Below are 13,174 nucleotides of genomic sequence, written 5' to 3' on the forward strand. Positions count from 1 at the left end.
CATACAAGGTTTCCACTGACAACGACGATCATGTTTCTTGATTAGTCTCTTCTTACTGCAACTCTCTCTCTCTCTCTCTCTCTCTCTCTCTCTCTCTCTCTCTCTCTCTCTCTCTCTCTCTCTCTCTCTCTCTCTCTCTCTCTCTCTCTCTCTCTCTCTCTCTCTCTCTCTCTCTCTCTCTCTCTCTCTCTCTCTCTCTCTCTCTCTCTCTCTCTCTCTCTCAGTCAATTTAACTCTTAACTGAGAGTGTACAAATGGAACCAAACGGACCCGTAAGGGTCCGTTTGGTTCCATTTGTACACTCTCAGAGCCATAGCGGATACATTAACAGGAGGACACAGACGGACAGATACACAACATAAAATCCAGTGTTAATTTAACTCGGCACCCATGTTTGTAAACTTAGATTTGCAGTGCAGTGAGATAGATACAGAACAGATGCACAGAACTATCGATTCCATCTGTTACCACTACCACGTATACGACCTAACGTATACTACACTGAATATCAGCAACATTCTCTCTCTATTTCTCGCACACACACACACACACACACACACACACACACACACACACGCACCCACACACAGACACAGACACACACACACACACACACCAAACCAAGTTTTACTCTTATGTACCTGTACACAAGATGTAACAATAAAGTACAACCTTGAACCCCCACACACACACACACACACACACACACACACACACACACACACACACACCAAACCAAGTTTTACTCTTATGTACCTGTACACAAGATGTAACAATAAAGTACAACCTTGAACACACACACACACACACACACGCACACACACACACACACACACACACACACGCACACACACACACACGCAGGACGTTGCCACACATGAGTGGATAAAACAGCCGCAACAACAAAATTATCAGAAAGACAGAAAGAGAGATGGGGGGGGGGGGTTAGAAAGTGGAGCGGCCGGATGGGGGGGGCTTGTAGACAGAGCAATGGGGGGGGGGGGGGGGTACAGAAGGACACTAGAATTCCAGAGAGAGAGAGAGAGGGAGAGAGAGAGCACATTATCCTAAGATAAAACTGAAGCAGTCTTGCTTGAAATTACCGACTTGAATTATGCCAGCCTTCACAAGATGATGAAAGATCCAATGCTTTCACATGTATCACCTCTCTGGTATATGTCCCTACCTCTTTTCCACTCTGTCTCACACACGCACGCACGCTCGCACGTACACACACCCACCCACGCGCACGCACGCACACACACACACACACACACACACACACACACACTCGCACACACGCACGGTCTTAATATAATCATCACACTGTTGTACAGTTACATTAACCGTGATCATCATTAGATGACAACACATAATAACATTCAGTAATTGATTGAACAATAATAATGATGTATTATTACCTGACAGTGAAGTCGTAGGAACAGGATGCCAGCACTGTCTGACTGAAGGGAGAAAACTGGAAAAAACACAAGACAAAACTATGAGGATGAAGAAGGAATATTAAAATTGCCTAAAGCAGTAGTAGTAGTGCGAGGCGTTGTAAGCTTGTAGATCGGCTATTTTTGGCTAAAGTTCTCCTCAGAAAAGAGATGCTAGGGTTCAAGTGGTTAAGGTAAAAACAAATCATATCACACAAAGATTTGGCGGACCCCCTGTAGTAACTCTGAGGACCCCCTGTTGAAGACCCCTGGCCTAAAGGGTAGACGGTGGACGTCACAAACGTAACATCCGTTCTTTCGAGGTGCACCGTTGCTCCAATCCGTACAAACACTGTTCAAGGGTCTGGGGGGCCATAGGGGCCCCTGGTGTCCACACAAATCAATCAACAATCCACAAAAAACTTGAGAATAGTTACATAAAAACTAATTTGCACACAGCAGTGTCACAGCAGCGTTTAACAGTTCAAATGTGTCACATGATAACTCGGTGACCATTACTGAAGCACAGCGTTAGTTCATGCAGGACACGGAAGTCTTGCACGCCTCAGCTGTAATCAGCTGTGAGTCAGCTGATGTTGAACATCAGCTTTCTATTCCCCATTCACAGCGCTGCTGGTCATTACATCACACATTCATACTCCAATCACAGCTCACGCATTAGCAAAGAGGTTCCTTTAAATATGGCTTTGTACTCACTAGGTCTCTCCTGGTCTTGCTGACTGATTCATTTCTGATAGCTACCTCCTCCACCACCCCAGCCTCCACCTTTTTAGAGTCTGGCATAGGTTCAAATACTTATGACTATCATTTATATCTGCTAATTCAAACTAATATGTCAATGTATTGCTTATTGTTTGATATTGTATCCCTAGTTTTGCTTAGCATTCCCTGATTTTGCTTAGCACGCTGCTTCGGAAAAAATCAGGGAATATCTCCAAGAGCGGAGCCTTTAACGCCAAGCTTAACTGTATTTCATTTGTGGCAATAAATGGTTAAATCTAATTTGATTTTGTTGTTGAGTGAACTCTGATCAGCGCAATATAGGACTGTATTGGATTCATCCAGTTCATGAATATTACGAAATGTCACAAGCAAAAGTGATAACAGCTGACTTGCTCAACACAACCTAGACTGTGGAGATCATAGGAGAGTACAGTGGTGTAAAGTAACTAAGTAAACTTACTCAAGTACTGTACTTAAGTACACTTTTGAGGATTTTTTTACTTTACTGGAGTATTTCCCATTTTCAATACTTTTACTTCTACTCCACTATACATCTCAGAGGCAAATATTGTACTTTTAGTCCACAACAATTATTTGCTAGCTTTATGTACAAGTTACTTTGCAGATTTAGATTATCACAAAACATATAACAACTTATATATTTCGGCCATTTGAAAATAGCAGATCTACAAGCTCACAATGCGACACATTGTGAGCTTGTAGATCTGCTATTTTCAAAAGATTTGTATACATTTTAAAATTGTGAAATGGGACATTCTGCACAATGAGTACTTTTACTTATAAGTATATTTCGATGCCAATACTTTTGTACTTTTACTCAAGTAAATTGTGATTAGCGGACTTTTACTTGTAACAGAGTATTTCTTCACTGCTTTATTGATACTTTTACTTTCAGTACAAAATGGGAGTACTTTTTCCACCACTGTGAGAGCAACACTCTCTCTGCAGCCTTTCTCTGGATGCAATGACAAATGAGCTTCATTTGAGGTTTCTGTTATAGGTGACAAATGACAGAATGCCCTTCGCCTGCATGCAGCTCCAACATAATGCAACTGCACCACCAAACCTCACTGCTCCGTGCAACTTCAGGTCCATTCTGAAAACCTACTGTATGGTCTAAGGCAGGGGTTCCCAAAGTTGGGGTCGCGACCCTGTTTGGGGTCGCGGGACACTGACGGTGGGGCCGCGAAATTATTTTGGGTCATAAAAAAAATAAAATGGATTTACATAATGGATGAAATATACTCTAAAAATGATTACAAATAGTACATTTTACCATTTTAATACATTACAAATGCACACCGAACGTGCACGTTTATGTGCATAAATTACCTCAAGGGTTAGGTGGGGTCGTGAGTCAATGGCCGCATTATTTTGGGGTCGCGGGCTGAAAAGTTTGGGAACCCATGGTCTAAAGCAGGGGTCTTCAATGTTTTTCAGGCCAAGGACCCCTTATCTGAGAGAAAGAGATGAAGCAGGAAAATGTTTTCTTTTTCGCTTTTCACACAGAACCAGGAGATAACGCGCTCCAAAGATTTACTGCTCCATTCACGTCCTGGTTAAAGTATTAGGGAAATATTCGGAATCTCGGCTCCTGTGTTTTGCTATGTATTTTTGAGCGAAACACGCTATTTTCAACTGGGTATAACAATCTAACGAGAATCGCGATGACATTATTTTTTTCTCACGTGATTAGCAACCATCAGGGGATCGATCATACTGGAGATATATATTCTGTGACTACTTGAAAAGGTAAGAACATCGCAAAATCCTGACAGTCTGGGCTTTTTGGCCTATTTAGTGAATGGCAGTGAATGAGTTAATGTGGATAAAAAATATATAATAATAATTTATATGTATTTGGCCGCAGACCCCCATCTGAAAATCATTTGTGCCAGGGATCCCCATAAGAGATTTGTCAACATCTCAACAGCCAAAAACACATCAATAGGCTCTATTCACAGCAGCCATATAGTGAAGACATTCACAGGTGTTACCAAAGATACTAATGAAGGCACTGTTCCAATCTGGTCAAACAGAGTCAGGGTGCTGATATTGTGCATGTTGGCTCACTGGAAACACTCTGCTACACCAGTGGGTCTACAGTTGGGGTCCAGGGACCCTCATGGGCTTCCAAATGGCCTCTTGCAGGTGTGTAACTCTGAGAGTGTACAAATGGAACCAAATGGACCCGTAAGGGTCCATTTGGTTCCATTTGTACACTCTCAGAGTTATGGGGGTCGTGGAAACCACTGTGCTAGACTAAATGGAACAGAGCCTTCATTAGTATCATTGGTAACACCTGTGAAGGAAGTGATAATATGGCTGCTGTGCATAGAACCTATTTGGGGCTTCTCTGAATGGAAATGTTATAAAGCCACTGGCCTATAGCAACAGATGTCAGAAACAATGTGACGTTTGATACTAAGGGAAAAACGAGTAATAGCGGCTTCCTGGGAATCGTAAAAAAGGTCCCCGGTTCCATCCCCGGGCTCCTCCAGGCTTTGTGTTGCCTGGTTAAAGTGTCCTTGAGCAAAACACTTAACCCCCAGCTGCTCCCCTGTGTGCGCTCACTGGAAGCAAGCCGGTGCTGGGTCAATGCAGGGAAGTCATTTACCCCCGGGGATCACTATAAATACCCTTTCTACAAATACCCTTTAACAAAAAAAAAAGGACCTGGATGCACTAGAAAGAGAGGGGAATTAAGGGAACTGTTTTTCTTTGTGGAATAAATCGTTTAACAACAATCTTGTGTCATTTCAGTCTTGACATCCAATCATAAATATTGATCATGAAGCAGTACACTCAAGGCTGTGCAATACCGAGAGATATTCAGTCCCTATAGTCTTTAAGTCTATTTATATGCCATGTTTTTATTGTTGATATGGAATGCACACGATACCTACACCACTATTTCCACCTACTGGTGGCCTATACACTACGCACACCTGACCAGGCCAGGAGAAGAGGGCCTGGTTGGAGGTTAGGTCATGTTTATCTTTTATATCATATTTGTATCCAATGTTTACACGTGTTACTACTTATTCTGCACTTGTTCTCTATCATCATTAACTGTGTCTTTGTTTCTCCTTACTTCGGTGCTGCTGTGACTGAATTGTCCTCTGGATCAATAAAAGACGGACCGACGGACAGATGGGCGGACGGACGTTGTATAGTATATAGACCAGTGGTTTTCATGCCAAGGATCCCTAAATTGATATACAGTTGGCCGCGGACCCCCATCTGAAAAAAGTTTTGTGCCAGGGACCCCCAGAAGAGAAGATTTGTGTTGAAAAATGCAAAATTCTACAAAATTCTTCAAACACCAGGGGCCCTGAAAATGTTCAAAAATAGCAGATATGCAAGCTCGCAGCGCAGCACGAAGTGGCGCGCTGTGAGCTTGTATATCTGCTATTTTTGAATAGCCAACGCATACGATATGGATAAAGGGGTGAACATGTATTAACACCTTTTTCTTGGGGACCCCCTGGAACCCCCTCAAGGACCACTGGTTGAGAACCACTGGTATAGACTGACTGACTGACTGACTGTCTGTCTGTACACCAGTGCCAATATCTCATGCTACTGTGTAGCACAACCTCAAGTATATTATTGCTTAATCATACATCATTCTGTGTCCTGCACTGAGTACAAACTCAACAACCACACATTGTATCAGCAGCACATAGAGAGCAGCTTTTAGTGCTACTCAAACATAATATGGTGACTCAGCACATTTCAACGTACCATTTCTATGTTATCATACTCCCCTGCTTATTCTGGATTCACTCGTTATGTACAGAAACTGTAACTTTTCAGGAAATGGAAAAGATAATCTGATTTCCAATGGATCCAGGTAGTTATTATTTATCATATCGTGTTAATACTTTGCATTGGTTAAATATTTGTATAACCAGGGGTGCACATAACTGGTGCGCAGGTGCGCATGCGCACCCAAAATAAAAAATGCGCACCACATCAGGCGACGCGAGGCGCTTTTGCGCACCAACAGCTGGGACAGGAATTTCCAAGCTTTTATTTTTTAGCAAAACTAAAAAATAAAAGCCTGGAGATCGAGGCTAGGAATTTACTTCCTGAAGCCACACTCACACAATCACTCTAAAGCACCCGTCGGCCCCATGTACAGCCATTAGGCACAGGGGGAGAGATATGACTCGCGTCGCCTCGCATCGCCTCGCATTGCCTCGCTGCGTGCACGCAGCCAGCAGCGGCTGTTAGAGGCACTCGTCACCGATGATGAACGCACCGTAATGGTGCAAAATATGCCGTGAACGTCCCAATCTGGCGGATAAAATCAGCGCAGCAGCACAGGGCACCAACCTTGGGGGCTTTATCTAACAGCGTGAGAAAAAAAAACGGCGAAAATCGGCGGAATTTAGAAGCAGAGTGTCCTTTTTTTCTCCCACCACCGTGCTGAACCCCCCCCCCCCCCCGTTGACAAAACTGTCCGGGCTGAACCCCCCCCCCCCCCCCCCCCCTTTTGACAAAACGGGACGGGCGCCATGCGCACCAAGTCACATGTCCAGGTGCTCTTCTGCGTACCAGACCTAAAAAGTTATGTGCACCCCTGTGTATAACCCACAGACAGTGGGTTTCAGTTTCAAAAATAGGGGGACATTGTTCTACAAGCTCTTGAGCTTGTAAATGGGCTATTTTTGCTACTTTTACGCAACATTGTCATACAAGGAAGCATACAACAGGACATTAATTTATGGGGGGGGGACATAAAAGGATGAAATATGGATATAAAGTGTGTAGCAAATAATCCTGAAGGGGGCGTCAACAAGTGTCATTTGGCGGACATCTTGGTGGGGATACAGGTTTGACTTAACATTGACCCCCACCAGTATGTCTGTAGCTACTATGCCACGCCCTCCGTGGTGATGACACGTTGCCAAGCACTATAGGGATTCTACCTGAAAGTGACAAGCAAAAGGCAGTGAATCAGGCAATACAGTGAGGACAGGGGTAAAAGCAAGAGTGAAGAAGTATAGGTCTTGAGCTGTGCTTTAAAGCTATCGACAGAGGCTGCCTGTCTTAGGTGTAATGGGAGTTTATTCCACGCTGTCGGTCCGTAGAAGCAGAATGCCGCTTCACCGTATTTTTTACATGTCATTGTAGGCACCTCGAGCAGGTCAGCACTTGAAGACCTGAGGGGCCAGTTTGGAACATATCTCTCTAGGCAGTCATAGAGGTAGGAAGGTGCCAGACCATTTAGAGCTTTATAAACTAGTAAAATCATTTTAAAATCAATCCTAAAAACAACCGGGAGCCAGTGTAGTGAAGCTAGAACTGGAGTAATTATGTTCTCTCATCCTAGTTTTAGTTAAAACTCTGGCTGCCGCATTTTGAACAAGTTGTAATCTGTCAGTTGTTTTCTTTGGCAGGCCAGAGTAGAGTGCATTGCAGTAATCAAGCCGAGAGAAAACAAAAGCGTGGATCAACGTTTTTGCATCGTCCAACGACAGATAGGCTCTAATTCGCGCAATATTTCTAAGATGAAAGAAAGCAATCTTGGTAACATGATTAATATGCCGTATGATTCCTTTTACTAGCTTGTATTATGTATTAGCCTACAACTACATATTACGAGTTATATCGTCTCTGTCGGGTGGATTCAAATTCAAAAACAGCGAAAGTAGCAAAACGGACAAATGGTTCCATTTGTACACTCTCAGAGTTATGGGGGTCGTGGAAACCACTGTGCTACACTAAATGGAACAGAGCCTTCATTAGTATCATTGGTAACAGCTGTGAAGGAAGTGATAATATGGCTGCTGTGCATAGAGCCTATTACAAACTGTTCCTGGGGGACCCCCATGGAACCCCCTCGTCGAGGACCCCTGGGGAGGTCCCCGGACCCTACTTTTACAAACCTGCACAGTAAAAAGTGTCGAAGAGTAGAAACCCTCTTATCTGAAATGAAATCATTACTTTTGTCGAAATGCATGAACATCATGTTCAAGGTCGTCGTGAGCTACTACTGGCACAGGGGTGAGAGCTGAAAAGAGGCTGATGCATTTCGTTATGCATTACGTCAAGTAGCAACTCTCTCTCTATATCTCTCTCTCTCTGCCAGCAGCGTGTGTAAGGTTGACAGCTCCTGAACCTCTACAAGAGAGTGTGGCACAAAATGAATGTGATCCCATTATGGTGTAACATTACTTTCAAGTAGTGCAGTAGGTGGGCAAGGCGTTCAGTCCGCTTGCCGTCTCTGACTGTGCTATGCAGTGGTGGACAGTAACTAAAGTACATTTACTCGAGTACAGTATTTAACCCATTAAGACCGGCGGGAACGCATCTGTCATTTTCAAGATCTCTTCGGGCTATTTTTTTTTTAATCGTGAAAGTTTGTGCAAATCTTTGAATATCTATATTTTTTAAGCGAACATTTTGTAACTCAAAACTTTGCTTCGGGGGGATTCTACAAATGTCTTTTAATCCTATCAGTTTTTTGAAAAAACTTATGTTGCTATAATCAGTGGTTCTTAAACTTTTTTCTTGTCAAGAACCACCCAAAATGATATGTTTTTAGCCGCGGACCCCCAGCTCAAAATATGTTGTTCCAGGGACCCCCCAGAAGCAAAGATTTGAGTTACATATGTTTGCTTTAAAAATATATATATATTGAAAGTTTTGCACAAATTTTCACACTTTTTAAAAAAAAAATAGCAGATCTACAAGCTCATAGCGCAGCACTCGGTGCCGCACTATGAGCTTGTATATCTGCTATTTTTGAATAGCCAAAGAAATCTTAAAATGACACAGATGCATGCCCGGTCTTAATGGGTTAAGCACATGTTTTTGAGAATTTGTACTTGACTTGAGTATTTGTACTTTTTGAATGCTGTTATGACTATCACTCCACAATATTTCAAAGGCCAATGTTGTACTTTTGACGCCACTACATAAAAAAAGGACATTATGAATTAACCACTTAAAGGGGAAATCCACCCATTTTCAATATTTAACTATGTCATTAATATAGCATAAAGGAGTTGTGTGGAAATAAGAAAAAAGTTCCCCCCTTTCTGTGTTGCCTTGAACTGGAGGATTGATTGTGGGTTTAACATTGCAAATTACAACATGATGAGTCATCACGTTGTAATTTGCAATGTTAAACTCACAATCAATCCTCCAGTTCAAGGCAAAAAGAAAAGGGGGGAACTTTTTTCTTATTTCCACACAACTCCTTTATGCTATATTAATGACATAGTTAAATATTGAAAATGGGTGGATTTCCCCTTTAAGCCCTATTTCAAATATAGTGAATTTATCGCACTGCGACACAGGATCTTGTACTGTAGATCTGCTATTTTCACTATCATTGATTTTCTTTTCTTCGGGGAAAATCGTTAAATTGTTTGGGAAAATGTGAAAATGTTAACACAGCAATGCATTGACATTAAAGGAAAATTGACTAATTTGTACTTTTGAATACTTAAGTATTTTTTTTTTAAAGCAAGTAGTCCAGTACTTTTAACTCAAGTACATATCTGAGAGAGCAACAAAATATCATATTTAACCAGGAGCACGTACACTTTGACTTAAGTACTGTACTGGAGTACTTTGTCCACCACTGCCCACTATGATGACTATGATTATTTCAAGTAGGACAACAGGTGGGCAGACGTTCCGTCCCTTTGCCTCCTCTGTGCTATGCAGACAGAAGCTTGATTTATACCTTTTACGTATTTATTTAACAGGGACAGTGGTGTAAAGTAACTAAGTGCATGTACTCAAGTACTGTACTTACTGTAAGTACAATTTTGGAGGTATATTTACTTTACTGGGGTATTTCCAGATATACTTGCAGATATAAATATACATAAGTTATAAAAACATGAAACCGTTGCATTGTGTATGGGGTTTATGGCCGAGGCTAATTTGCGACCCAAGTCCCATGGTTAGGCCTTTCTATGCAAATATCTACCTAGTAAAAATAATACAAAATAATCAATTACATATAGGACAAAAAGGAATCGTAAAACGGTGTTGCTTGCCGGATATAACCAATCTGCGAGCTCACAACACGCTAAAACAGGGGGTCCAGGACCCCTAGGGGGTCCTCAGAGTTAATACAGGGGGTCCGCCAAATCTTTGTGTGATATATATACGTGTATATATTTTTTTTACATTAACCACTTGAACCCTAGCATCCCTTTTCTGAGGAGAACTTGAGCCAAAAAAAGCAGATCTACAAGCTCACAACGCCTCGCACTGCGAGGCGTTGTGAGCTTGTAGATCGGCTATTTTTGGCAAAGGGTTATGGGTGTAGAGGGAAAAAAAGAGCAGCAAAAGTTTATCTGAAACACAATTTTACACAATATAGAGGGGGTCCCTGCTTCATCTCTCTCTCAGCTAGGGGGTCCTTGGCCTGAAAACGTTGAAGACCCCTGCACCAACATCTTTCTGTCTTCCAAGCCAGTGAGTCCTTGAGGAGTTACAGGTCTGTAACTCATAGAGTGTACAAATGGAACCAAATTGACCCGTAAGAGGTAGGTTTTTATAGTGCAGATTGTTAGGGTCCGTGGGGTCCTTGGCCTCATGCTATTATCAAACTGGGGGTCCTTGACATTAAAAGTTTTTTTTAGAGACACTGTTCTTAAACGTCTCTCTCTACAGTGGGTGTCCTCCTGTCCTATACTGTATGTCTTCTTGCTTGTCTAGCCCATTACGACCTGGAACGCATCTGTGTCACTTTTTGATTTGAGCTAAAAAGCATTATTTTACAGTTTGGCTATTCAAAAATAGCAGATATACAAGCTCCTAGTGCGGCACCGAGTGCCGCGCTATGAGCTTGTAGATCTGCTTTTTTTTTTAAATCATGAAATATATATTGAAAAATTCAAATTTGATTTGATTTTTTTTCTTTTTTTTGGCGGACATTTGTAAACTCAAATCTTTGCTTCTAGGGGTTCCTGGAACTAAATATTTTACAAATGTTTGCTTTAAGAAATATATAATTCCATGATTTTTCAAAAATAGTAGATCTACAAGCTCATAGCGCGGCACTCGGTGCCGCACTATGAGCTTGTAGATCTGCTATTTTACATGGATCAATTCCCATGTATTACTTTCTCTTACAGTCACTCCATCTCACACTCTCTTTCATTCTCCCTCTCATCTCGTCTGTATTTTGTCTCTATTCTTCTATGTCGTTCGTCCCTCTCTCCTTGCTCTTTGCTGATGTCTCCCCTCCACTCTCTACAGTAAATCTATACAAGGCGACAGATGTGCAAACACTAGCACACACGCACGCGCACGCACGCACACACACACACACACACACACACACACACACAATGAAACTGTCACAATGAATTCTTCTCTTTATGAACCGGGCAGTGATCGATTGGCCAGGTCTGGAGTAGGAGACAAGCGCTTATTGATTGGTGATGTCCTCCAGGCCTAAAAACACCTGGCGCGTAAAGCTAGTGTCAGCAAGAGGGGTCAGTGCACTGTCTGTGTGTGTGTGTGTGTGTGTGTGTGTGTGTGTGTGTGTGTGTGTGTGTGTGTGTGTGTGTGTGTGTGTGTGTGTGTGTGTGTGTGTAAAACAGCTAACCCAGCCAACACCTCTACCGATAGGCATTAAAGCTGGCTGTCCATGGAGTGCAGTTCATTTTATAATTGCCAACAATCAGTGGACAAAGTGGATGTGTCAGTATGCCCCCCATGGTGTAATCTCCCCAACCCTGTACAGGGCTACCGGGTGACATTGTATTAGCCTCAAACACAAAATGTGCTGTCTTGTATGATAGGAGGAGTGGAGGGAACCGGTGGTACCGTTAAAACAAAAACGGACACACCCCCAGTGTTCACCATAGCATCGGAACCCCTGCGCAGTGGTGGAAAAAGGAATTCAATGTTTTACTTAAGTAAAAGCATCAATACTGCAATGTAGAAGTACTCTGTTACAAGTAAAAGTTCGGAAATAAAATTTACTTGAGTAAAAGTACAAAAGTATTGGTATCAAAATGTACTTAAAGGACCAAAAGTAAAAGTACTAAAATGTTTGAAAATAGCAGATCTACAAGCTCACAACGCGTCGCATCACGACGCGTTGTGAGCTTGTAGATCGGCTATTTTCAAATAGCCTAAGTATAGAATAAGGCTAAAGTGGTCAATGTATGTTTTATAATGTAATAATCTATATCCAGAAAGTAACTAGTAACTAAAGTGTTCAAATAATTGTAGTGGAGTAAAAGTACAATATTTGCCTCTGAGATGTAGTGGAGTAGAAGTAAAAGTATAGACAATTGGAAATACTCCAGTTAAGTAAAAGTACCTCAACATTGTACTTAAGTACAGTACTTGAGTAAACGTACTGAGTTACTTTACACCACTGCCCCTGCGTGTATACGCTCTCCATGAGACATACAACTACCTTGGACATGAGATCAACATCGCAGGAGAATGGAAGGAGCAGGTCAACAACATCCTGTCTGATTTTACATCTCGGCTGGACCCGATTGACAAGATGTCCACTGCCTCCGACTATGAAGTTGGAAGCTGTCGGACAAGTGGCGCTCTCTAAAATTCAACACCTGTTCTTCAATGTCCACATCCAACAGAAAGTACTGTGTGAGATGAACAACAATACAGTGAGCCTAGTGCAAAATATGGTTTGGACTCAACTCACACAGCACACATCATCATCTATCATCCACAGTGGGAGGGAGGGGGTGCCAAACGTGGAATGGATAATACACCAGCATGAGGATTTCCCACCTCCTGAAAATGCTCAACGACGGCGACAAGGATGTTAGGGAGCTGGCTCGATCCTCCAGAGCCCCACTTTCTTGGATTCAGGAGGAAACCCAGTGGGAAACTTGGGGTCTGGTCAGATGGGCCAGATCTGAACGACCTCTGTACCCGCACTGGAGTGTCCCTGGAGTGGGTGCGGTCCGACTCTGGGACTGTGAGGGTCTCAGAGGACATTATAACTG

At 42.4% G+C, this 13,174-nt stretch overlaps 1 protein-coding gene across 1 annotated transcript in view; it reads right to left on the minus strand.

Annotated features, from left to right (window-relative positions):
• Positions 1 to 13,174, minus strand: part of pex7 (peroxisomal biogenesis factor 7) — a 104,812-nt gene that overhangs the window by 41,642 nt on the left and 49,996 nt on the right. The window contains exon 8 of the mRNA XM_084083093.1: positions 1,422 to 1,477. Within this exon, the coding sequence (XP_083939219.1) occupies positions 1,422 to 1,477 (56 nt within the window). The remainder of the gene's footprint in view (positions 1 to 1,421; positions 1,478 to 13,174) is intronic.

This window comes from Gymnoscopelus microlampas (assembly GCF_963454915.1).
Source record: "Gymnoscopelus microlampas genome assembly, chromosome: 16".
NCBI lineage: Eukaryota > Metazoa > Chordata > Actinopteri > Myctophiformes > Myctophidae > Gymnoscopelus > Gymnoscopelus microlampas.